This window comes from Gouania willdenowi, chromosome 2 (genome assembly GCF_900634775.1).
Source record: "Gouania willdenowi chromosome 2, fGouWil2.1, whole genome shotgun sequence".
Taxonomy (NCBI): Eukaryota; Metazoa; Chordata; class Actinopteri; order Blenniiformes; family Gobiesocidae; genus Gouania; species Gouania willdenowi.
In genome coordinates, this window is record NC_041045.1 from 5,040,732 (window position 1) to 5,065,086 (window position 24,355).

At 38.1% G+C, this 24,355-nt stretch overlaps 1 protein-coding gene across 11 annotated transcripts in view; it reads right to left on the minus strand.

Annotated features, from left to right (window-relative positions):
• dmd (dystrophin) overlaps positions 1 to 24,355 on the minus strand; it is a 237,241-nt gene that overhangs the window by 49,916 nt on the left and 162,970 nt on the right. For 5 of the 11 annotated variants that reach the window (XM_028468300.1, XM_028468321.1, XM_028468289.1 and 2 more), the window contains 17 exons: positions 23,278 to 23,425; positions 22,574 to 22,699; positions 22,304 to 22,453; positions 22,136 to 22,234; positions 21,312 to 21,411; positions 21,065 to 21,234; positions 20,870 to 20,987; positions 18,820 to 19,031; positions 18,544 to 18,698; positions 17,222 to 17,411; positions 13,821 to 13,993; positions 13,592 to 13,748; positions 11,447 to 11,558; positions 9,082 to 9,350; positions 8,213 to 8,359; positions 5,554 to 5,616; positions 2,736 to 2,799 (listed from right to left, as the gene is read on the minus strand). In XM_028468300.1, coding sequence (XP_028324101.1) covers positions 2,736 to 2,799; positions 5,554 to 5,616; positions 8,213 to 8,359; positions 9,082 to 9,350; positions 11,447 to 11,558; positions 13,592 to 13,748; positions 13,821 to 13,993; positions 17,222 to 17,411; positions 18,544 to 18,698; positions 18,820 to 19,031; positions 20,870 to 20,987; positions 21,065 to 21,234; positions 21,312 to 21,411; positions 22,136 to 22,234; positions 22,304 to 22,453; positions 22,574 to 22,699; positions 23,278 to 23,425 — 2,453 coding nt within the window. Of the gene's footprint in view, positions 1 to 2,735; positions 2,800 to 5,553; positions 5,617 to 8,212; positions 8,360 to 9,081; positions 9,351 to 11,446; positions 11,559 to 13,591; positions 13,749 to 13,820; positions 13,994 to 15,222; positions 15,583 to 17,221; positions 17,412 to 18,543; positions 18,699 to 18,819; positions 19,032 to 20,869; positions 20,988 to 21,064; positions 21,235 to 21,311; positions 21,412 to 22,135; positions 22,235 to 22,303; positions 22,454 to 22,573; positions 22,700 to 23,277; positions 23,426 to 24,355 lie in introns of those variants that run through there. The other 6 variants (XM_028468359.1, XM_028468341.1, XM_028468311.1 and 3 more) reach the window with 4 other exon arrangements.

Genomic DNA, 24,355 nt, shown 5'->3' on the forward strand with positions numbered 1-24,355 from the left:
AACACTTTGCCGACACAATGTTTTCTACTTCTTGGTAGTCTTCTTCTTTGTCATCTTCTACTTCTTTGTAGTCTTCTTCGTCTTCTTTTACTTCTTCTTCATCGTCTTCTACTTCTTCGTAGTCTTCTTTTACTTCTTCTTCTACTTCTTCATCTTCTTCTATTTCCTCGTAGTCTTTTTTGTCTTCTTCTTTGTAGTCTTCTTCGTCTTCTTTCTCGTAGTCGTCTTCTTCTTCTTCAGGTTTTTTGTAGTCTATTTTCTTTGAGTTCTTCTTCATGTTCTTTTTTGAGTTCTTCTGTTTCTTTGTCGTCTTCTTCTTCTTCTTTGAGTTCTTCGTAGTCTTCTTCTTCAAGGTTTTTGTAGTCTTCGAGTTCTTCGTCAAGTTATTTTTCTTCTTCTTCATTTTCTTCTTCATAGTCTTCTTCCTCGTAGTCTTCTTATTCTTTGTAGTTTTCTTTTTCTTCTTCTTCATAGTCTTCTTCTTCGTAGTCGTCTTCTTCGTAGTCGTCTTCTTCTTCATCATAATCTTCTTTTTCTTCATAGTTTTCTTTTTCATCAGATTAAAGTATTTGGTGGATTTCAACCATTTTAAACATGTCATCCATCTATTCAATGCTACGTCTGAAGCGTTTATCCTTTTATTTCCTCCTATAGCGGCTCCAGCAAACCCCCTCGAGGCTCATCAATTTTAATCGCCGCCATTTACATGAGAGTGAAGCTGAGCTTCTGTCGTCTGTGTTCTGGTAATTACACGGCCTATAAAACTGTAGTTTTAGCAAAGCGAGAGGAGGATTACGTGTGTCAGCGAGATTCAGAGATGACAAAATTAACGTGAGGTTGTGACACTGCACAAAGGTGGAGAAGTTGTTGGTTGCATTTGTGACGTAGTAGGAAAGTAGAGTGTGTCTAACTCAGGACTGTGGGCCACATCTGGCCCTTCTATTTAGATTTTGGGCCCACCAGTGCCAAACTGTCCATAATCCAGATTAGTGCCAATATCATGATAAAGGATATTTGGTGGAGGTTTATGATCTCTGAATGCTCTTGTATCCAAATATTTTTTCTTTTGTCTTTATATGTTGTCAAACATTAACGCTACAGGTTGTGCAATCTTTCTGCGAAATAAAATTTAAATATCTTCTTGTTTCTCCCAATTTTAATAATAAGTCAACACTATAAATGTGGTTATTTTATAAATATATATTTTTAACATAACTTGTGATGATTATTTTTTACTATTGTACAGTAACAACACGCCTAATGCGGAAAGTTTGGATCCTTCTGGTTGCAATGGTAAAAAAAACATAACAGCATGTAATATAAACCCCAACCTTTTTGATGAGTATTGCATCACTACAGCAGATGTAGGTAGATAAAGAAATTGCGATTCATGGATGAGGAAAATACCGGCTCTGAGCCTGTTCCATGCTTAGCTTCACTTTCTGCCATCTGGCTTTAATTGCACTTAAAGGATATGCATCGATAAGATGATCTAAATAAAATCTGTCTAGTGGTGATTCATACCCAGTAGCAAAAAAGCTTAATAACGTGAAAATAAATCATAATGCAAAGAGGTAGAAACAGTGATTGAATATGGGGCGCTGATTGTAAAGTTGCACATGCTAAATAAAACAGCAACTTTTTGCAACATTTAGCAACAAACCACTTTTAAATAGTGAATTTTTTTTATGTTTTGACCAGATAAACAGCAATATTTGTGAAATTTGTGATATTTACTTTTCTCGTAAAAATGTTAAATATTAAATATAAATATAAATGTTTATCTAAATCTATATGTTATGTTTAAATCTAAATGTTAAATCTAAAACTAAATCTGAATATTAGATCTAAATCTTTGTTAAATCTAATTAAATCTAAATGTTAAATGTTGAATCTAAATCTAAATGTTATGTTTAAATATAAAAGTTGGATCTAAATCTGAATATTAAGTCTAAATCTAAATGTTAAATCTAATTGTTAAATCTAAATTTTAAATGTTAAATATGAAATCTAAATCTAAATGTTAAATCTAATTGTTAAATCTAAATTTTAAATGTTAAATATGAAATCTAAATCTAAATGTTAAATCTAAAGGTTAACTATTTAATCTCGATCTAAATGTGTCATCTAAATGTTACATTTAAATTAAAAAAAATTAAATACTAAATATAAATATAAATGTAAATGTTAAATTTCAATCTAAATGTTAAATCTAAATGTTAAATGTTAACTCAAAATGTCACAAGTGAAACTAGATATTTAGCTAATCACCAGAAATACCAAAATAAAAGCTAATTAACGCGGACGAGTACATCTGGTGAAAGTAACAGAAATGTTTTTTAAATGTGGTTTGTTGCTAAATGTTGCAAACAGTTGATGTTTATTTTAGCATGCCTAACTTTACAATCGCTGCCCCGTAATCGAATGTGTCGGGAACGTATTCAGTGTTGAAGGACAAAATAAAATACCAAACTTGTTACAAACAGATCGATTGGTGACAGCCTTAACCAATGGCTGCATGAGTAACTCTGTCTGTAAAATCTGGGCTTATTACAAATTCAGTCTGTTCACAGTCGGTCCCCATGTCAATTCACACACCACTTATTGAGCCGCGCTGAGTGAGCGGCTGTCATCAAGTTGTATCACAGATCTTTGTCTAACACACACACACACATTCACGCACACAGGCACAGCAGATAGGTGCATGAGTCAGCGTGAGAGGGTGTGTTACTCACCGTGGAGGAGGATAAAGTCCCTGTGAGCATCTGTCAGCTGCTTCAGATGCTCCTCGATGGACATCTGTGGGAGGACAACAGAATCCCACTAATGTTCACACACATCATTTGGATGACTTTTTCAATGTTCACAAAAACTAGTGTATACATAAATCTTAAATCACACATTTTTCTTTATTAAAAACCAACTCTAAATTTGGTGTATTTGCTGAAAAAAATCAGATGCATCATGTGAAAGGATGCTTTTTAATAAAGGTTTAATTGTAGGAATGATGATAAAAATCGACTATTGATTAAATGCGATTATGAATCGATTCTTAAATTTCCAAAGATGGCTTATTTACATTGTTCCAAACTGTAATACAAACCAGGCGAGTCCTCCTAATTTGGATATTTCATTTACTCTATACATATAATATACATTTATATAATATACATGAAATAAGTGCAAAAACTAATAAACAATAAAATGAAAAAATCCAATCAAACAATTGAATAATCTAAATGTTAAAATAAATGCAAAATGTTCAATCTAAATCTAAATGTTAAAGGTTAAATAAAAATATTAAATGTTAAATTTCAATAAAAATGTTAAATCTAAATGTTTAGCTAATGTGCAAATTCACTGGAAGTACCAAAATAAAAGCTCATTGACACAAAGGGGTAAATCTGATCAAAAGTAACAAAAATAAATAAATAAAATAAATCACACAAATTTTTTAAATTTGGTTTGTTGCTAAATGTTGCAAAAAAGTTGCTGTTTATTTTAAACTAGAAATGTACAGTGAAGCTTTTCGAATAATCATGGAAAAATTTGAGGTTTTTTTAGACTGAAGTGCATGGGATGTCCTGAAAATCTGTTGAAATTATCCATTAGCTCACAGGAAGTTGCACCCATACACAAGGAAGTAGCGCCCCTTGCTTTAACGCAGATAAACACTTGAATACAATCACTAAATCAAACACAATCAATGTGTTTGCACTCTGGTTGTTGGGTACATTATAAAAACATCTTCATGTAAATTAATCTGAGATGATAAATGGGATAATCTGCTGATGTGAGTTGGATGAGCGCAAAATAGGATTTGCAGAGACTTTCAACCTCAGATTGATGGGATTTGGGATTTTTACGTGTGAACACTGAATCATGGCATGTGACAAAGAAGAGCATATACACACAAGGATGATTACAGGAGAAGGTGGAGGAGAAAGAAGAGACAAACTCAACAGAGAAGGGGATAATTAATTTTCAGCCCTAAAGAGGATGTGTATAGGAGTCAGTAAGTGAGCCAAATCAACAAAGCTCTCAAAGAGGGGGGTTGTTTTGATACAATTTTACAAGATTTCATAAGTATGTGTATATACCAAATACAGACCAAGATCTCAAGTGGCCAGCATATTACACATGGGATAAAAAGGAGTTTTAACATTAATGTGCCCTAGTTTGCACTTCCACACGCAGGATCTTCATTTAAAATTCCTTCATTTTGTCATTAGTTTTTTATTCAATTTGGAGACAATTTGTGGAATAATTTATGGGAAATTGCCGGATTTTGAAAAAAAAAAGTAGTTCTTTTAACAATTTCAGATTGAAAATGACTGCCATCATGTGATATAAGCATGGAAAAACTGTGAGGAGTTCTCAACCTTGCGGTCAGGACCCCATTTGGGGTCACAAGACACTGGAAGGGGGTCGCCAGATGCCTTCAAGAAACTAAGAGTATTTTCTGAAGAATTTGAGCTGCATGATTTTTGTTTTTTTCACGCTTTTACTGCAACTACACTAAACTTGCCATATTCTAACCTATTTTCATCACTTTTTCTTGCCATATTTTTGCTCCTTTTAATGCATCTTTGCTACATTGCTCCCATTACTGCCACTTCTATCTTCACATCAAATTTTCAATGCCTAAACCCTTTCAATCACTTTTTCCACCTAATGTCGCATTAACCCCGTTTCACCATATTTCATGGTTATTTTTGCCAACTTAACCACATTCATGATTTGTCATGCTTATTAGTTCAAACTTATTGTTCCAACTTTTTTAAATTACAAGACCCCAACCCCCACTTTCTTTATTTTTGCCACTTTCAAGCCAATATTGACACTTTGAACCCTTTCTATTACTTTTTCGGTGATTTTTTGGCCACTCTAATCGAATTTGAAACTTAGTCAATTTCTGTGGTTGATAAAAACCCTTTTCACTACCTTTTTAACCATTTTTGGTCACTTTTAACCCATTTAATCTCTGATTAAAACAAGGATTTACATCTTTAAGATGACTATATACAGTACTATACTAAACTAGAGTGAGGGTCACCAGTTTCCCACGTCTGCCTTACTTTGACTTGTAAAACAAGCAAATCATTGCTTCTCTCAATATTTCTCTTTCCTTCCTAATTTTATTGTAGAGGTTGTAAAGTGGGAATTCTTTACAGAAGTTCGACACTCATCTTTTATTAAACCAATGTGTCACAAGTTAAATATTTTCATCAAAGGTCAGGAAATAAAAACTATTTACTAGCGGAAATAATAAGTCCACTCAATGGCGACGCTGTTATAATTCACTCCAATGACCCATTGTTGAACAACGATCCAGTGTTCCCAGGTTACACATGCAGCACTGAGTGGAATGCAGAGTAATTAGAGACTGAATTTGGTCGCAAAGGATAAAAAAAAGAAAAGGAACCATTAAAAGATGAAAGGCAATCACCTCCATCTCCACCTGATAGAACAGTGTTCATGGTATGAGAGGAAGAGATGAACCTATGACGATGACGACGAGTTCTTTTGTCGAGACGATTGATGTGAAATTACCTTTGCGTCCACTTCAGCCAGTCCATTTCTACCGGAGTGGCTTTTCACCGTATCCATGGTAACCTAATTAGAATTGTACAAATGTAAGGAAGGACAAGGACTGTACTCGAGAGCGAAAGCAAACCTCCTGACCTGTAACCACATTTCATCGCAGACGTAGAGGAACTTATTTATCCCCCGTTTAGCATAAAAACATAGATTCTGTTTACTTTATCAAGACTAGAAATCACCATTGGTTTAATCAATCCAACAAATCAATACATTAGTTTTAAATACATAGCTTTAGAGTGTAAAACCACTTTTTTCTGCTTAACTCACATATGACGAGGGCTGTGTTTGAAATGTCATACTAACTCATACTAAGTCTGACGTCATTTGGGCACACTAGTCATACTCAACCATCCCATGGTGCATTGTGAGCGGGACGTAAAATCGTCCTGGGACTGGCTTCAAGATAAAAGTCAAACATCCTCTTTTCCTTCTGGTTTTTGTTGTCGGTTCCAAATGCATCTTGAGAAACTTGGAAGTATACATCAGTGGGAACGCTCATCATCCTAATCATACTTATAGTAGACAGTATCTACTCATTGAGTGTGTAGTGTATAGTACGTTAGTATGCAATTTCAAACACAGCCTTGTGTTTTTTACAGCTGATTTAATATATGATGCGTTATCAAAAGAGATGCTAACAGAAAGCTAACACAAGAGGAAGGTTACATTTTATTAAAAGGTTATTTATCAAAGGCTCCTTAGTAATTGAGAACATAATTGTAATTGACTTTCAGGAGACAAATAACAATTGGAATTTTATATGTATTTGGAGAACATGCCAGTCAACGTAATCATAATTGAGTTGTAATTGAGCTTGGATAATTGAAGACGTAATTGTAATTGTAAAACCCTGAAACCAACTGTCATACATTGTGTGCAATAAAAATGCAAAAAAAAAAAACAACTATTATTGGAAAAACAAGATTAATGAATAAATACTAATAAATAAAAAATATATATTTTTTAATTATACAGGATGTTCTTATAGTATAGTAAAGTTTCTCTTCACCTCAGGCATTTGTTTATTTTTGGTAGCGCTAACAGATTTATCATCTGCCTTTGTAGAGAGTGTGTGTGTGTGTGTGTGTGTGTGTGTGTGTGTGTGTGTGTGTGTGTGTGTGTGTGTGTGTGTGTGTGTGTGTGTGTGTGTGTGTGTGTGTGTGTGTGTGTGTGTGAGCATCTGGTCAGCTGCTAACTTCAGAGAGTCTCGCCTTCTGCTCCCATCACCATGGCGTCCCTCTCAGTCCACGATGCCTTGGTGCTCTCCGCTCTATCTGACGTCTGATTGGCTGAGCCTGTCATATCTGTTTATGATCTCCGCTCGACTTCCTGCACGTTCTCCTACTGGGCTTATTGGGAACGATAGCGGTGTTTACTGTGTTGCCCATTATTACCAGCAGCACCTGGTCTGTGAGAATGTGGATAGTCCAGGGTTGGGAGGTCAATTACATTTTTCAATTACATTTACGACTTCAATTATCCACGATCGATTACAGCTCAATTAAGATAACGGTGCCAGACATTTTAATTTAATTCATTTTTAATTCAATTATTTTTTTAATTAAAATGATTATGTTTCCCCTGAAAGTCAATTACTGAGCCTTTAATAAAAAAACCCATAAAACGTAACCTTCCTCTTGTGTTAGCTTTCTGTTAGCATCTCTTCTAAAAACAGGTCAGTTTAATCCATTTCTTAAATCAGCTGTAAAAGACAATAAAATATATTATCTATTATCTAATTTGCTTTTCATCTCTTTATTACCTTGTTAAGCTTTTTTATTTAGGAAAATATGGGCGTCTGAGCCTTTTTGTGTCAGTTTACCCCTAGATGTAATTTGTTTAAAAAAACAGTAAAATAATCCTACAGAGAACTGACGGGCAGTGGGAAACATATTATTAATAATTATTAACATTTTTTTTTTTTTTTTTTTTTTTTAAAAAAAATAAAATAAAAAATAATAATTATTAACAACATATGTGTAAGCCATATCACTGTAACATGGTTCCCCAGGTTTGCGTTTAATCAAATTGTAATTGACAGTTTTCTATAGAATGTTCATGCTAATTACAATCTAATTACTATCTGAACTCAACATAAACAGAAACATGTATTTCCAATTAAAATTACAATTCTAATTACATCATAATTGTAATGTCCATTTTCCAACTTGGTTTTGTTTCTATTAAATATCTATTTAATTTGTTTTTTTTGCTCACTGCACAAATGCACATGAATTAAGCAACCACAATGTTCTTTTTTTGGACAAAATGTCTTTTCGTTTGAGAGGACTTTGCACGGTAAGGACACTTATTTCATGCATTTATTTCTCTCTAGAATAAAGCTAAGCACCTTTCAGAAAAATAGGCAGATGCATTCGTTTGGTGTAATGTAGCTTAGATAAGTTGAAGCACCTATAGATTTTCTTGTGGAGTTTTTCTGTGTCCAAATGGGTTTAGGCACTCGAGGACCTTTACTACCAAAGGACTCTCCACTCCTCGGTTCTACTGAAAAGCTAATTGTGCAGACGCTGCGCCGCTTTTCTTCAGTCGTACTGGTTGTGTGTGCGTGTGCAGTGGTGTGTGTTGAAGGGCAGACTAGATATTGTACCTGCAGCAGTCTCCAGCGCGTGTTCAGATCCTCGATGCGCTCCAAGTTGTTGGGCGATAGCTGGATGTCGTGCGGCCCAAACGTGGACGCCAACTGGTTCATGTGTGTTACGTCCTCCTGTATGGGTGCGATCTCCTCCTGGAACTCCTTCAGACACACACATTGTATATTTTCAAGCAGAAATTGCGAAATCACAACAAAATACACCGACACTGCAGGTTTTGAGACAATATTCCCCATTTATAAAAATGTTTTTACCTGGAAACAGTAGGCCTAAACAATATATCCAGATTGAAGATATATTGAGTTTTTTATTTTGGCGATGTAGAAAATCACGCTATCAATAACAATATTCTTTTGTATTAAAATACTCGTTTTAGGAGCATGAAAAGCACAGCTATGGATGTCAGAGTGTGTCTTAACACAGACCTTCCCTTAAACAAGCCACACTACAGAACTCACTCACACATTCTGTCCTTTCTAGTGGAAAAAATCCAAAACTGTTTGTTTGTTAAGAAATTAGTCTGTGTGGCTTTTTTCATCAGCACATTTAACTTAGAATTGTGTTTCTAGTAAGGCTTCATTGAGATAAAAATATCAAGATTTATATTGAATATCGCCATTTTGATAAAAAATATAGAGAGATGAATTTTGGTCAATATGGCCCAGTCCGAGTAAACATATGTTAGCGCAATTAAACGTTCTGCTTTTTGTTAAAAAATCATTATTTAAAAAATCAATTTTACATTTTTTTAGATGGATACAATAATTGCATGGTGAAATATTGCGATGTATCGCTGAATTGATTGTGTCTCACACCAATAAAACAACCAAAGATAAACGGGTGATAGTAAGTAACTCAGACTCACCCTAACCCTTTCGATGTGTTCTGGCAGGGCGTCCATCAGTACGTCATCAACGGGCTCCCAGGCCTCCTTCACCATCTCGGCCTGCCTCAGCTGGCCGTCCAGCAGGTCTTCAGCCGTCTGGAGCTCCATAAGCCTCTTCAAAGCCAACTCCAACCTCTTCTGCCAGTCCACAGAGTCCACATTCAGCCGGTCCCACCTCGTAACCACGTCATCCGCTTCTTTGCGGAGGATTCTCCCAACATTCTGAGCGCGTTCTTCAGGGCTGATATCTGACAATAAACAACACTGGTTAAGATCATCTTCAGGAACACTTGTTTCCACAGATTCCATAAACGTTTTCATATCTACACAAATAAATAACATGTATGCCGTTTATACGGCTTTTTCTTTCCTTACCAAAGAGTGCATTTGGTAACACTGTACAAGTTTTACACATAAACTTGGGTGCCAAGTTATCAGTCTGTCTTGCGACAACAGTATTTGAACTGGCTTCCACAGTTGTGTTTGATGTGTTTTTAAAGTCCTGCTGTGCTCACAGTTGTTCAGTTCAAAAGTGCCAAATCCACTCTATCGGTTGGTTCCAATAACTGTGCAGCTCCTCAGGGACTGACTCACTTAAATGTCAAAGGGCTCAGGCTGTTTGTGTGTGTGTGTGAGACGTCCTAGTTCCTTCCCCAATCGAAGGTAACGTCTCAAAGACAAAGTGACTTTGTGAGAGGGGGCTCTGTGAGGCAGTGTATAGCAGCGGGAGAGCTGCCTTTCTTTCCCACTGATCCACTCTAAAGATGAATGAGCTGCAGTTAAAGTTCAGCTGCTTTCTGTGTGCTGTGTTACTGGGCTGCTGCCATGGTGCTGAAGGTGCTGCAGTAAACATAGATGTGGATGTTTTTGTACATTCTTGTATGGTTTCCAAGATATTACCATGATAGCAACACCACACAAAATATTAATATGTCAGACAAATACAGCAAAAACCAGCAACACGTTAACGGTAATAAGCCGAGTCAACAAGTGTTCTGAAATTGTCACTAATATGCATTACGCAGGTATTTTAGCAATTCACGTTGTAGAGATTGCACCGAAAACGCTTTTTACCAAAACAACTCGGCTCTTACAGGATGTTGTCAGCAAACAAAGAATCCAAACGAGTAGCGAAACACGGCAATGGATGTAGTAAACCTGTGGAGACGCGTAGAAGACGGAAATCAGAGGTTCAGGCCAAGAATTTTTCTTTTGGTGCATCCAAATAAGGCTACGAGGTCATTTTACAATAGTTATAGCAGACAAAAATAAATAAATAAATATATATACACCACTTTCTCATGTGCAGCAAACACACGCTCTTACACACATTAAATGTGTGTTTGCTGTGGGCCTTTATTGTGACAAATCAATAACAAATTCCTCTGCTTTTGTAATGCTTGTTTCTGTAAAGGTTGTCTGCAATGTTTGACTTCGAAGCCAGCTTCCCTCTTTTTTTTTTCTCAGGTACATTGGCCCGTGTTGCCACCCTTGAGAAAGTGGCATTGGAGCCGATTGCCAAGTTTGCCTGTATGGCTGTTCACAAACACCAGAATCCATCTTGTGCTGTTCCCACCTTTGCCTTTCGAAACCAAACCGAAACCGAAACGGTTCGAACCAATCATGAGGCAGGGTTGTGGTTCAGGGCGGGATATCCGGGTGTGACGAAGGGGGAAGCGCCAAAACAAAACTGGCACATGCGCAGTTGCAGGGAGAGGAATTCGCTTGGCTCCCGCTATTAGCATAGCTCTGAATCAAAATAGAAAGATGTCGATGTAGGAGAATGAACATGTGGAAGCTGCTATAAACTCAGTTTTAGAAGAATCCAGTATTTCATTTATGAATGAGCAACAGCAAGAGGCATTCTGTGCATTTCATGGACGGCAAAGCGGAGCCTTGTTGTTGTAGCGTCTCTGTGGCGCATGCTGAAGACGACATCATCATTTGTTAATGTGTGATTGACTAAAACAAATCATGGTGGACAGGCGCTTCGCCCAATCAGCTTCAAGCATTCTGTTCATGTCCCTCCCCGGCTCCGAAAGGATTTGCCAGACACAGACCCAGATTGGGGTTACACATCAATCTGGCTCTTGCTGGGTTAGCTCCGGTCCTGCCAGTATGAGTTCAATGTTTCCGAGAGACGGATGCAAACTCAATGATGTGGGTTTAAAAACGATCTCTCGCTAATCCAAAGGTAACTAGCTTTTAAATTAAGATGCAAAGACTTTGATCAGCGAGTGTGTAGCTGTGCTTCCATTCCATTACAGTTTTTACTGAACTATTAGATTTTTGCGCATTTCCAAGGGTAATGGAAACACAGCTCACGTGTGTGTGTGTGTGTTACCTCTCTGCTCAGGTGAGGGAGTCTCTCGGGGAAGTTCAGACAGAAACACTCCCACGTCATCCAGAGCCTTGGTGACGACGGGTTCCTTTGCTCTCAGGTCTCTTCTGAAACCCTGTGAAGACACACACACACACACACATACACACAAAGTTAGCGTTATACACTGTGCTGGAGTCAAATAGGGTGAGATTGGGGTAACATTTGAATCTGAAAGAATTTTGTTTCTAAAGCGGTTCAAAATTAATCAAATGTATTCCTGCCAGAGAAAGCCCACACAAAAAATGTAGGATTATAGTGGGTGAAGTGGTCCTTCCACCTTGGGAGTAGTCATTAAATTATGTCAGTGGTTCCCAAACATTTTCTGTTGTGCCCCCTTTAAAGAATAAAAAACTTTCAGGGTCCCCATCACAACAAAATGTCAACAAAACCTTTTTGAAAAAAGTCAAAATAGTGATTCTTCTTCCTTCTTCAGAACTCAGACATAACACAAAATGTGCAATCACATATTTTAAAACACTATTACTGAAGTTGTTTTTCATGCTTAATTACAAGAGAGATTTCTAGTAATTACTAGAAATGAACCTGGTATATTTGATTATGTTGAAAGCGTTAGTTAATATTACTGTCTGGGATCGACATGGAGTATGGCTTTGCATTTTAATGGTTTTTTATCAGACAAATGAAAACAACCAACACTGAACAGTAATAGGCTCCTCCTTACTTAGTTTTAGTACTAAACCTTACTCAGACATTCAACAATGAACATCAAAATGCTCTTAAAATTCTACAACTTTAGCGAGAGGTTATGTTTGCCAGCTATGATAAGTTAGAGGTGGAAATCTGACTAATAATGCCTCAAATGTAAAAAGGATTGGTGCATTAGACAGCCTGATGAGCAAGTGAGTTCCTTCAACAAATTACCTTCAAATAAATACGAGTGTACGCATTATTAAATTGCACTTTGTGAAGTTTTATTAGTCTAATAATGCACCACCAAAAGTCCAATGAAGTCCAAAGATAGGCAGTTTTTATAAAAGTGTTTCAACTAAAAGCTTTTCTTTAATGAATATCAGAGAGAAATTACCTTGTGCAGGAAAGATCAAATAGACAGAGTCCATCAGGTCGTGTTTTGCATATTGTGCTTCATCAAATGGATTTTTCATTTAATCTGGGCCAATGTGCTTTGCATAATGTGGGTCCAACAGACAATAAGTTTGCTTCCTACACTTTGGTGAGAAGGCACAGAGGTTCTGATTGTTAAAGCCTGGGCCCGGTTTTTCAGAAGGCTTAATCAGGATAAAATTGATCTGGATTTGGTAATCCTTTTTTTTTCTTTTCTGCTATTTACCATCACATAATCCATCTTACTTTTGTAACATCGGATCAGATCAATCTAGTCCGTATAGGAACTTTTCAGGATCACCAAATCTATATTATATATTTACATTTCTTTTTACAATATTTTATTTAATTGTGTGTGATATAACATTCCTCATTCTTGGAGAGCGCCTTACGTTGTATATGTTGTACAATGACAATAAAGCTTCCATTGATCTTCTTTTCTCTAATATACATCAATTAGTGACATAATGAAATATATTATTTGTGGTCCATATTGACAGCCTAAACTGTTATAGCCTACCTAATCACTGTAGCCTGATGGATGGACCTTATGAATAAATTGGATATCTTATAGACTACACTGCATGATCCAAATCATAATCAGAAAGGTTTTTATTTGCCAAGTACAGTTTAAAATAGCACAAGGAATTTGACTTGGCAGTTGGTGCGAAAAACAACCAACAAACCAGAAACAATAATAATAATGATAAATATAAAGTACAAACACTTTTAAAGTTTCATTACATTTTGGGCCTGAACTCCACACTTAATACACCCTTCAGAAGGGATCAGTTTAATCCAGATTTTTTGGATCAAAGTGATCCCAATCCGACACAAATGTTCTGAAAAATCCGGATCAAAACCCATTCTCAAGATTTGATCCAATCCGTTATCCAGAATCTGAGCTGATTACATAAAATATGTTTCTGCAAAGCTTTAGAGATATTAGAAGTCTGAAACCTGCACCACGCTGCTGTAAAATAAACAATAAATACAGTTTGCATAATGTCTGTTTCTTCCTACCCGGTGCGTGTCCAGTTGTGTCTGTACGGTAGGAACGTCGCCCCCTACAGGCGGCTCCTGCTCCAGTTGTTGGTTTTTCAGCCTCAGCCAGTTCAGCAACTCCTGCAGCGACATATGGAGCCTCTTCCAGGGGGCGGTGTCTGAGTCCAGCTGGGCCCTGGAGACACAAAGATTGAAAGCTATACCATTTTAGAGAGTGTTGCCGGTTTTCTAAGCTCTGGTCCCTGACCTCATGCTGAGCGTCTTGTTGCGTAGGTCGTCCCATCTCTGGCTCATGTTGTCCAGACGTCTGTGGAGGAGTGCTCCATCTTCTGAATCCCCCAGAGACGTCAGGATCCTCTGTCCATTTTCATCCAGGGAGTGATAGAGCTCAGTGTGGCTGTCGATCTCTTCCTGGAGATCCTGGTACCACACACACACACACACACACACACACACACACACACACACACACACACACACACACACACACACACACACACACACACACACACACACACACACACACAAATACACACATCTGAGTGGATCCAATTCAGTGCAGTAAACACTTCATTTGCTTTAGTAATAGCAGCCATCTCTTCCTGCAGCTTGGTTGTAATGTGCTCCATAATGGGATCAGGATTTGAGTGAGTGATTCACTGAGAAAAAAGAAGAAGCCACCATCAGGACTGAGCCATAACGGCTCTAATGAAGTGTGAATGAAGTCTTGAGAAGAGCTGAAATGTCAAAGCGTGGTTTTCCAACAGGAATCCAGTGGTAGTGCTGACTGTGCTGGTTCCGTCTGGGTGCCGAGAGCCCATTACACACATTTCTTAATGTACCTGATGAGACATAAAAGGGAGTCTGTGTCTCCAAGTGTTATTGTAAGTGCTCCATGTATCGATCAATGAGTGGGGGGAAAAAAGAAAAGAAAACTATTGTTCACAGTTCTTTAAATGCTATTGTCACATTTTACCCCATAACTACAAAATGGTGAAGAAAAAAAAAAAAAACCATCAGTCTCAATTGGCGGTGTAATGTCTAATTTTGTGCAAACCCCCAGAATCAACTCACAAACGTCACACAAAATGAGAGAAATATACACAAAATAAATCATAATGAACAAAAAAAAAAACAACAACAAAAAGGACTGAGAAATACACAAAATAACAACAAAACAATTGGTCCAAATGTTTGGGCACCCCCATTTTTTCAACAAATTGCAATGAAATGCGCAATGTGGATCCAAACCGTTGACGTTAATGAGAACTCAACCCCACATAAGTGAGTCAAATTTAATAAAAATCAGTCAATTACAAACAGAGATATGAATTTTAAATAAAGAAACATCAGGAATACCAAAAACAAAGAAAACAACAAAAAAATATTATTTTTATTAGTAATTAATGACAAAAACACAGAATGACAGAAAAACTGTACAAAACAACAACACAAATACACACAAAAACTCACGGAATAACAACAAGAAGTCATAAAATGTTATATAAAATGTTGACAAGTGTTGATAATGTGGCCCTCAGATAGACAATCACATTTTTGTGGCCCCTGCTGTGATAAAAGTTGCTCATCTGAAAATCCTCCATAAAACTTTGAATTTAAAAAGTGAACGCAGGCTTGTTCTCTCCGACCTGAACGTGGTAAACCTTCCTGCGAAGCATCTTCCAAGCATCTCCAAAACTAGACCTGAGGAAGCATCATCATCATCATCTTCAGTGTGCAGGAGTTAGTCCCAGTGAGGCTGTGTCAAAAAGAGGCCGTGTGTGTAATGTATGAGGGAGAGAGAGAGAGGGTGAGGGACTGGCAGTGGGAGAGATTTGGCAGATTAAAGAAAGGGAGAGGGGGGGATGAGGGAGTTCGTTTCACATAATAAGGACGATGGAGTTGGAGTGAGTTGGAGAGACGGCGGCGGGTGAGGAGAGGTTAGACGAGCAGGGAACATGAAAGGCTGCGTAAAACGATGAGTGTGCTCATTTTCCAATTAAACCTTATCTGTGTGTGATGTGGGAAGCTCAAGAGAGTGCGGGTTTATGTACGTGTGTGTGTGCGCGCTGGATGCTGCTACGCTTGTTTTGCAGGCTGCCATTATAATTGGACACAGAAGGCTATCTCAGTGCTGCACACAGTGCTGCTGTTGTACTGATATTCATATGTGTGTGTGCTCTCGCGCGTGCGTGTGTGTGTGTGTGCAGGAGAAACATGCATAGGCATGAATTTGGAACAGTGTGATTAAAAATTCAGCCCAAAATGCAGCGTGCATGTGTGAGCTTGTGTTCAAAACGTTACATCAGAGGGAGAGAGAGACAGTGGCAGCACATCAATTTGTGTGTGCATGTGTGCATGTGTGTGTGTGTGTGCGTGCGTGTGTGTGTGTGTGTGTGTGTTTAGGGTGAGGGCTGGAGGTCAGAATATGTTCTCTGGAAGAACAGAGCCTTCACTTAAACACCCACAATGCAAGGGATGGGGGTGGGGGGGGGGGGGGGGGGGGGTGAATAAGTTAGAGACCAATGAAATGTCTCGGTGCTGCCGTGTCAGCATTCCTGTCATACCAGCCGAGGCAGCCACTTGAGGACGAGCATCTTCTGGAAAAAAAAAAGTCAACCTCTGTATTTGAAGCCGGAGTGTGGCACATCACAGCGTCCCTGTGTGTGTGTGTGTGTGTGTGTGTGTGTGTGTGTGTGTGTGTGTGTGTGTGTGTGTGTGTGTGTGTGTGTGTGCTGGTGATTTATTACATCTACCTGTGATGACAGGAAAGCTAAAGAGCTTTATTAACAGATAAGCTCCTTTCGGAACAGCAGAGGTAACATCAACAGATGGTAACTAATATGTAATTACAGAACTCTCTCATGGTCAAACTGCCCTAAGCAGGACAGATACCACTGTACACTGATAGCATTCACCAAGGCCTCTGCCTGAGGAAGCGCCGCTGTGTTATGACTACCGCTATCAACAGAGGTGAAACTAACGGATTACACGCACTCAAGATACTGTAATTGAGTTGTTTTTATGGGTACTTGTACTTTTTTGAGCATATTTCTAAAGCAGTGTATTTTCTTGTACGTTTTAAAAGAAGTAAAGTAATTTGTTATATTTCTACACCCAACCGTTACAGAGTTAATTATTATTTTTTGTTTGAATTTACCAGACAACAATTGTTTGGTGTCTTCCTTTTTAAGTTTATACATGAGATGTTTTCTGTATGCAAGGGAACTGTGGCAAAATAAACATGGGGGTGAAAGTAACTAGTAACTATTACTTTGAGTACTATTTAATTGAGCTACTTTTTACTTAAACTTGAGTTTACCTCCGAATTTTACTTTTGAATGCCAGACCGGTCTGTTCCCCAAAATCATTTTGACCAAATAAACCCTGTGTGGGCATCTGACCAGCAACCCTAAAGCTGGACTCCGTCTCCTTCATCCAAACCACCACAACAGTAACAGGCAGAGTAAATCATTCACTGAGAGCAGATTCTAGGCTTTCATGAGCCTTCAGTGAAATAAATGAACACTGAGGCTGTTTGGCCTTGTGTGTTTCAACAAGCTGCCTGTAAAGGTCCAACCACTGAAAGGAAAGAATCATATTGTCGAAATAACACATTAAATAACCAAGTAAATCTTTAAGTGTTACCTTCCACTGCGTCAGCAGGTTTCTGGCAGCCTCGGGTTGCTCCCGCAGCCTCTCCTTGTTGGTGGCGTCTATTAAAACATTGCAGGTCGTCTCGGCCTCAGTCAGCCAGTTGAGGAACTTCTCCAGGTCGAGGTAGAAGAATTGCAACAGCTTCAGAGCTGCTTCCAAAGCTGCCTCCCTGTCCGACGCCCTGGACACGTCACATGACGAAACAGACAAGTGTGAGATTTGTTACTAATGCAACGACACATAATCTATAGGGCAAAATCCATTGAAATACAAGCCTTAATCCAGTGCTACCCAACCGTTTTTTTTATTGTGACCTTATTTTAAAATCACAAACTTCTGGTGACCACAAAGACTATATTTTCCTTTTATAATTCATGTTTGTTATACTGTGTTACAAACACAGAGAAGCCAGGATTAGTCATTTTTTATATCATATTATATTAAATCTGTGACTGCACGGGACGACAGCTCCAACTCTGTCCTTGAACAACTAACTTCAGCCACCAGAGCGTGTCAGCACACTGTTTAAGGAGGAAGTAAAGGTCCCTGAGGAGAGCTCTTCTTCTCTGCTTCATTGTCTACTACAAAAGCGCAGAGTTGGAAGTGTCACCCCCTGCGGTCACACGTTTCTTTCTGGTCACAACTGTTTTTATTCTCTTTCGGTAAAAAGAAAGAGGTTTCCATCAACATCTTAAACTTTTCATGATTATTTAGAGCGACCAAAAGCAGCACAAGTTGTAATTTTTACCAAAAAAGCTGCTAAACAATATAAAAAGCAGCCTGAATGTTTTCCTCCAATTTGAAACACTGGGATGTTTACAGGCAGTGTTGCCGTGTGACATCATCAATCATGTGATCTCAAAATGGTTCTAAAACGGTAAAGTAGTCCCACTTTAAAAAATTAATATAACAAACATGGTGCGAAATAATACATTTTGTTAGGCATAGATCTTCTAAGTACATTTTAAAAACTTTAAGCCACATTTGTAAAAAAAAAAAAAAAAAAATACAGCTGTGAACTTCACATTTCCTTCTTCCACGAGTGCTGAAATAGCGTTAGTACAGTCCATACTGGCACAATGTTCGCCAGGCTTTACTGCGTTTTAAGGACTAAAGAAAGCTTCAGGCACAATGTAAATCATTGGGTCGTTGGTGGTTGTGACTTTTGACCGACTAAATCTTGCGCATGCGTAGTTGAAATGTCGGATTAGTCTATTTTTGCTGGTGTGGGACATTTCCACAATGTGTTATGTTTGCCACAGCTCATAGCATTTTCCATCTAAAGGACAGACATGCACCCTGGATAGACGTACCGCTTGCTGATGTGTGTCCAGGTTGCCATCATGTTGTTGTTGACCTGTGTGACCTTGTGTGTATCGTCGTTGCTGTACATTGTCAGCAACTTATTGGCCAGAGCGTTGGTCTCGTCCACCTGTCCCTGCCATTGCTGCAGCTCCTTCTCAAAAAGCTGAAAATGCAAAGATGAGAAGGGAGAACAATCTGATGGAAAGGATTCCAACTGGCATTTAAATGTCATGCGTATTTACACAAATATAAACTAGGTCGTGCCAATCAGACGTCCTGCCTACCTTCAGCTCAGCGTTTTGCTTCTTCAGTGTGTCCACCGTGTACGTTATCTCCTGCCACGACTCCAGCTTGTCATTGGCCCGTTTGATAAGAGGCTCCACCTTCTTTTTGGCATCCAGCCACTCGGTGGAGTCCTGGCGCATGTTGTGTAGCTGTTTCGTCCTATCGGAGAGTCTGGTCTGAGAGTCCTCCCAGTGAGTCTGGAGTCTGTCGACTAGAAACAGGTAGAAAAGTTCATATATGGGACAAACAACGAATATATTTCTAAATCAGTAATTTTACTTGTACTTGAGTACATTAAAAAAAACAAAGTAATTTGTGACATTTTTACACCCAACCATTAATGAGTAAATTATTGTTTTTTTGTTTTAAAATGATCAACAGACATGAAAGTACAAAAAAATAAGGTGACCAGACAAACAAATGCATCACATCATAATCGACCAAAATTTTATTCTACAAAATGTCCCCAAATTCCCAAAATAGGGGACATTTAAGTTTATTTCCTGCAGGGACTGATATACTCACATACTTTATCGTTTATATATATATCATTTATATGTGGAAATGCAAACCAAATACTCACTTAAGCTCAAACTGGTCTGGGCCCTAAACTAAAATGTGTTTGACATCCCTGACTAGAGCCTGAATATTTTTATTATTTTGAATTTAATTAATTGGTGTCATTTTATTAAGAAATGTACATTTTGACAGATATTTTATTTTACACAGATGCCTTTGTGGAAGTTCCATTTGTGCAAAATAACGTCAAGAAATGTGATTTTCCACAATTTCTTATGAGCCTCTGTCCCAATTTGGGATTCTATAGTTGGCATTTGTTTTTAGCACGAGTCCTCACGAGAAGCAGGTTGTTTTTAACTTTATGTCATGGTAACGAGGGAATATGTCAACCAGTGCAACAGAGTGTTCATTGAAAGAATCTGAATAGTAATAGATTCATGACACAGGAACAGGATGCTACAGGCTTTCAATGTAGTTAGTGTTCACTCTGTGACAGATGTGGAGAATAGGAAAGTTTTTTTTTCTATTCTATTTGTTGAAAAATTGAAAAAATAGACTGAAAGAAACAATAATTACATTCAATTATAGCAGATGTAGTAGTTTTATCCATATATTTATTCATTTATCTATTATTAACACTAACCTTTTTAGGCCATGAAAAACAATTAAGTATTATTAGAGTCACATGTGGCTAATGTACGGAATACTTTTAATCCAACCACATTCCGACTATGAGGGTCATTCCATGTCATTTCAACACATTTTTAGGACGTCCCACACACTTTTGTCTAAAAAGATTCTGACATTTTTACCCATTGACCCCGATTGTTCAGTGCGTACTTATTTTTTTTTTTCCATTTTCAGCTTCCAATATCTCAAAATACACACCACATACGAAACTAAAAGTTGGTATACTAATACAGTGCCACCTACTTTCTCAGAATAAACAAAAACTTATGCTATACAACCTATGTGGTGGACATGCCAGCACCTCCAATTTGTAAAAAAGTTTGTTGAGGTTTGAAGCCGTCAGTAAACAACTTTGCATATGCCTCAGCTCCCTGTAATTTGATCAGCTTTGAGCTATGGACAGACTGTTTTTTTAACTCTTTTCATTGGCCCATAACTGCATGTGGGAATATAAGAAAAAAATCTGATCTCTGGTTTAATTTATAGTATAAGGATGACAATTTCTTGGGATGTAATTTGGGAACAATTTTTTTTTATGCGACTTCTTCAATTATATTTTGAACACCAAATTTTGATTATTCACCACTCACGGATATTGAAAATCTTTTACATGAGGTGTCGTAATCATTTATTGTTTATTGGTTTTGCAATAGTAGCATAAAAACATAAAAACCATAGCATCAGAGAAAGATTTTCAATGTTGACTGAATAATCAGGGAACAATTGGTCAAAATTTCTGAATTTTTTGAGACCAGAGTGGGATTCAGTTGATGTTCATATTGGTTCTATTTTTGGCTGAAGCAGCTAAGACGTGAATGTAACTGGCAGTGTGGCTCTTACTGCGTTCAGTAATTGCGTTGCGCGTCTCCAAGTTGCTAATTTTGTTCTTCAGGTTCTGAGCTGCAGTGACCTGTCTCTCCAGGAGGGGAACCCGCTGTTCAAGCTCATTCAACGAAGCCTAAAATCACAGAATGGACAGAACTCAGATAGGTTTGTATTAAATCAAGTCTATGGTGAGTCCTCAGGCATCCTGACCTTCAGATGACCTATGTTGTCGTTGATATCGTCGAGGTCGGCCACCACCACTTGCTTGTTCTGCACCATGTTATCCAGCATGGTGAGCCAATCGGTGAGCTCGGCCCATGACTTGTTGAACTGAGCCAGAGCTGCTAATTCAGGCTGAGAGCTTCCTGTCAGAGTTTCATCTGCAACAAGAAAACATCACTAAAAACTTGATCACAATCATTAAAAACATCAGTGGGTCACTACAATAACAACTCACTGGCTTTCTTTGCAACGAGCATGGTGGCCATCCTCTCTTTGTGCTGACGCAGCAGCTCCAGGATCACCGTCCAGTCGTCTTTGAGCTTCCCATATTTTACCTGTCACAGATAAACGGTAAGTAAGAACATAACTAAATGTTTTTATTTCTAAGGAGGCTAAGTTATGTGTTTTCAAAAGAAATAAAAAAATTAAAAAATGGAATTTATATTAGAAATGTGTGTTAATCTTGCAGGTGAATAGAGATCACCCCTGTGAACTGGATGTATTTGGAAAAAACCTCAAAATTAAGACTATTACAACTTGCATCACACCAGTCAAATTAAATAAATACGGAAAGCATATTCCAGACTGTTTTTTTTTGTTCTTGTTCTCAATGTATGTATACATCCTCCAGACCCCACAGACATTTTTTCTCGAGTTTTGATGCGCTTTTCAAACTGCATTTTTTCTGAACTAGTCTTATATTTGAAAAAGTGAAAGCATAGAATACAGTTGTTTGAGATTGTGTGGTGTTTTAATTTGAAAAAGAATTAAAAAAAAATAATATGATTTTAATCTGTACATTTTTTTTATTAATTTAGGCGACCCCATATGGAGTCACGGCCCCAAGGTTGAAAACCCCTGCTGTAACCTGTGCCTTAATGCAGAATTGGTGTGTCGGACTGACATAATGTTTTTGGACTTGAAATGCTGCACTGAATGTTATTGGTGATGTATATGTGGAAAATTGCAATAAAAATAATGTTCCAAAAAAAAAAATTAAACAATCTTGCGGCTCAGAAACCCAATAAATGCTCCTGATTGGTTGATTTTCTTTCTCACCCTGTCTGGTTGGCTGGGAGGAATATCCTTAAACAGTTGATTGGCTCTTTCCAAAACCATCTCCACCTCTGGCTGCTTCACCTGCACTTCATCAACAAGCTGCAAACAGACACAAGAAAGCATAAGCATGGGTGCGTGTGTGTGTGTGTGCGTGAGTGTGTGTGTTACCCTGGGCGGAGGCTCCTCGGGGCATTGCTCCAGCTTGGTTCTGGTACTGGATGCCCAGGCAGAAAGATCGTCCATCTGACCCTGGAGCCTCGTCCACTCCCTCAGTAGACCCTCGATCTGCAGCTGACGCTCAGGCAGAGCCTTAGACACCTAAAGGAAGTCAGGAAGTTCACTTACGCTTACATCAGGTAAAATACTAGGACATGTTTTCGTGAGCAAGTGCTGAAGCATGTGTGAGAAAACGCTGGTTGTTATCAGTGTTTCTCTGACCTGTGCCCAGCGAGCGTTGACAATCTTGACATCTTTGTGTTTGTCAGCAGGAGCAGACGTTTGTTTCACTCTGAAATTCAGACCCTCCAACACTGTCTGCTTGGCTGGAAGCTCCTCCACACAGGACTGACACACATTAATAAACATTGATTAAGCATAAAATCATCATGATGATATTTCTCACGCATTGGTGTTCCTCTGGGGTCAATTTGACCCCAAGCTGTTTTAGCTGTGTAAAACTTGTCTGTCTCTGTGTGACCAATGTGTGACCTTATATCCCCACACCTGGAGTTGCAGAGTTGATATTTTTGAGTTGATACATGACATTTACTGTCAATGAGGTTTTGGAACAGCTCTTTCACAGTAAAAGTGACGTAGAGGAGAATGTATTTGAGACTGAGGATTATGTTAAGGAGCACCCTGATTTTGAGGCTTCATCTGAAGTAGTAAATAGATATGTTTATTAGAGGAAATGTAGGGAGGGGACGCAAGAGAACAGGTCAAGGTTTCATTATCAAAGGGTTATTTATGTATTCAACAAAAAAAACAAAGTTTCTGACCAAAAAAACTTGCTCAACAATTTTCTGAAAATCATTTTCTGGAGGCAAATATCCCTGACCCCAAGTGTTAAATGTGTTAGTAATATTTGAGGATAATAGGAGCGTTAAAAGGAACACATCAATAGATTGGTGTCCTGATGGTACCTGAACTTTTCCCAGAGTGTCCCTGATGTGCTGTGGTTCTGCAGGCTGCAGAGGGATGAGTAGAACACCCTCTGCCTTGTCCAACCAGCCCAGCATGGAGCCCATGTCCTCCTGTAGCTCTGAAGCTGCTGTGCGGACCTCTGCAGACCTGCAGCAGGATGACATGAATGAGGGGAATATAAAACAAACACTTTCCTGCCTGCATCTAGCCATGATTTCTGCAACAATAACACCAAAAGTAAGAGAAGAAAAAGATGTGAGAGAGATGACGGTTTGGCCTCGTTCTGCAAGAGAAACGACGACTTAAGTCACGCGTACGCAGCCTGGTTCTGTCTCCCGTTCAAAACCTACAATCCATCAACACAAATACACTGGTACAGCAGTAAAGGTGCTATTTGGAGCTGCTGGTCTTCAATTATCCATGTTCAATGGCAACTTAATTACAATTATGGTGACTTTTTTTATTATTACAATTAAAATTACAATTGTTTTCCCCCTGAAAGTCAATTACAATTACATTTTGAATTACTAGAGTTCAATTAGAATTAATTTACCAATTACAATCATAATTGACTCCATTCCTGCTTGGGGTCAATCTACTCTGCACCATATTCTGCCTCCTTTTCAACATATTCTTTACAATTCTATTTATGTCGTAATTGTAATCAACCGTTCTATTATCATAACACATTTTACCCTTGGGGTTAATCTGACTTCAGGGATATTTGCCTCCGAAAATTGATTTTCAGAAAATTGTTGATCAAATTTTTGTGTCAGACTCTTTGTTTATTTGTTGAATACATAAATAACACATTGAGAATGAAACCATGACGTGTTCTCTAGCGCCACCATCAGGCCAGACTTTCAGTTTTAGGGTTAGAGTCATCTTGATATTTTTATGCTTAATCAATTAGGAAAAGTCATGAAATATGAAGCAAAAGAAACAAAGTCAACTAATAATTTTTAGATTATAAAGATTAAATGGGGTCAAATTGCCACCAAAAACAATAGGAGGCTTAAAAGCAATATTATTACTTTTTTCTTACAAATATTATTTTATACCAGTGCTATGTTAGAA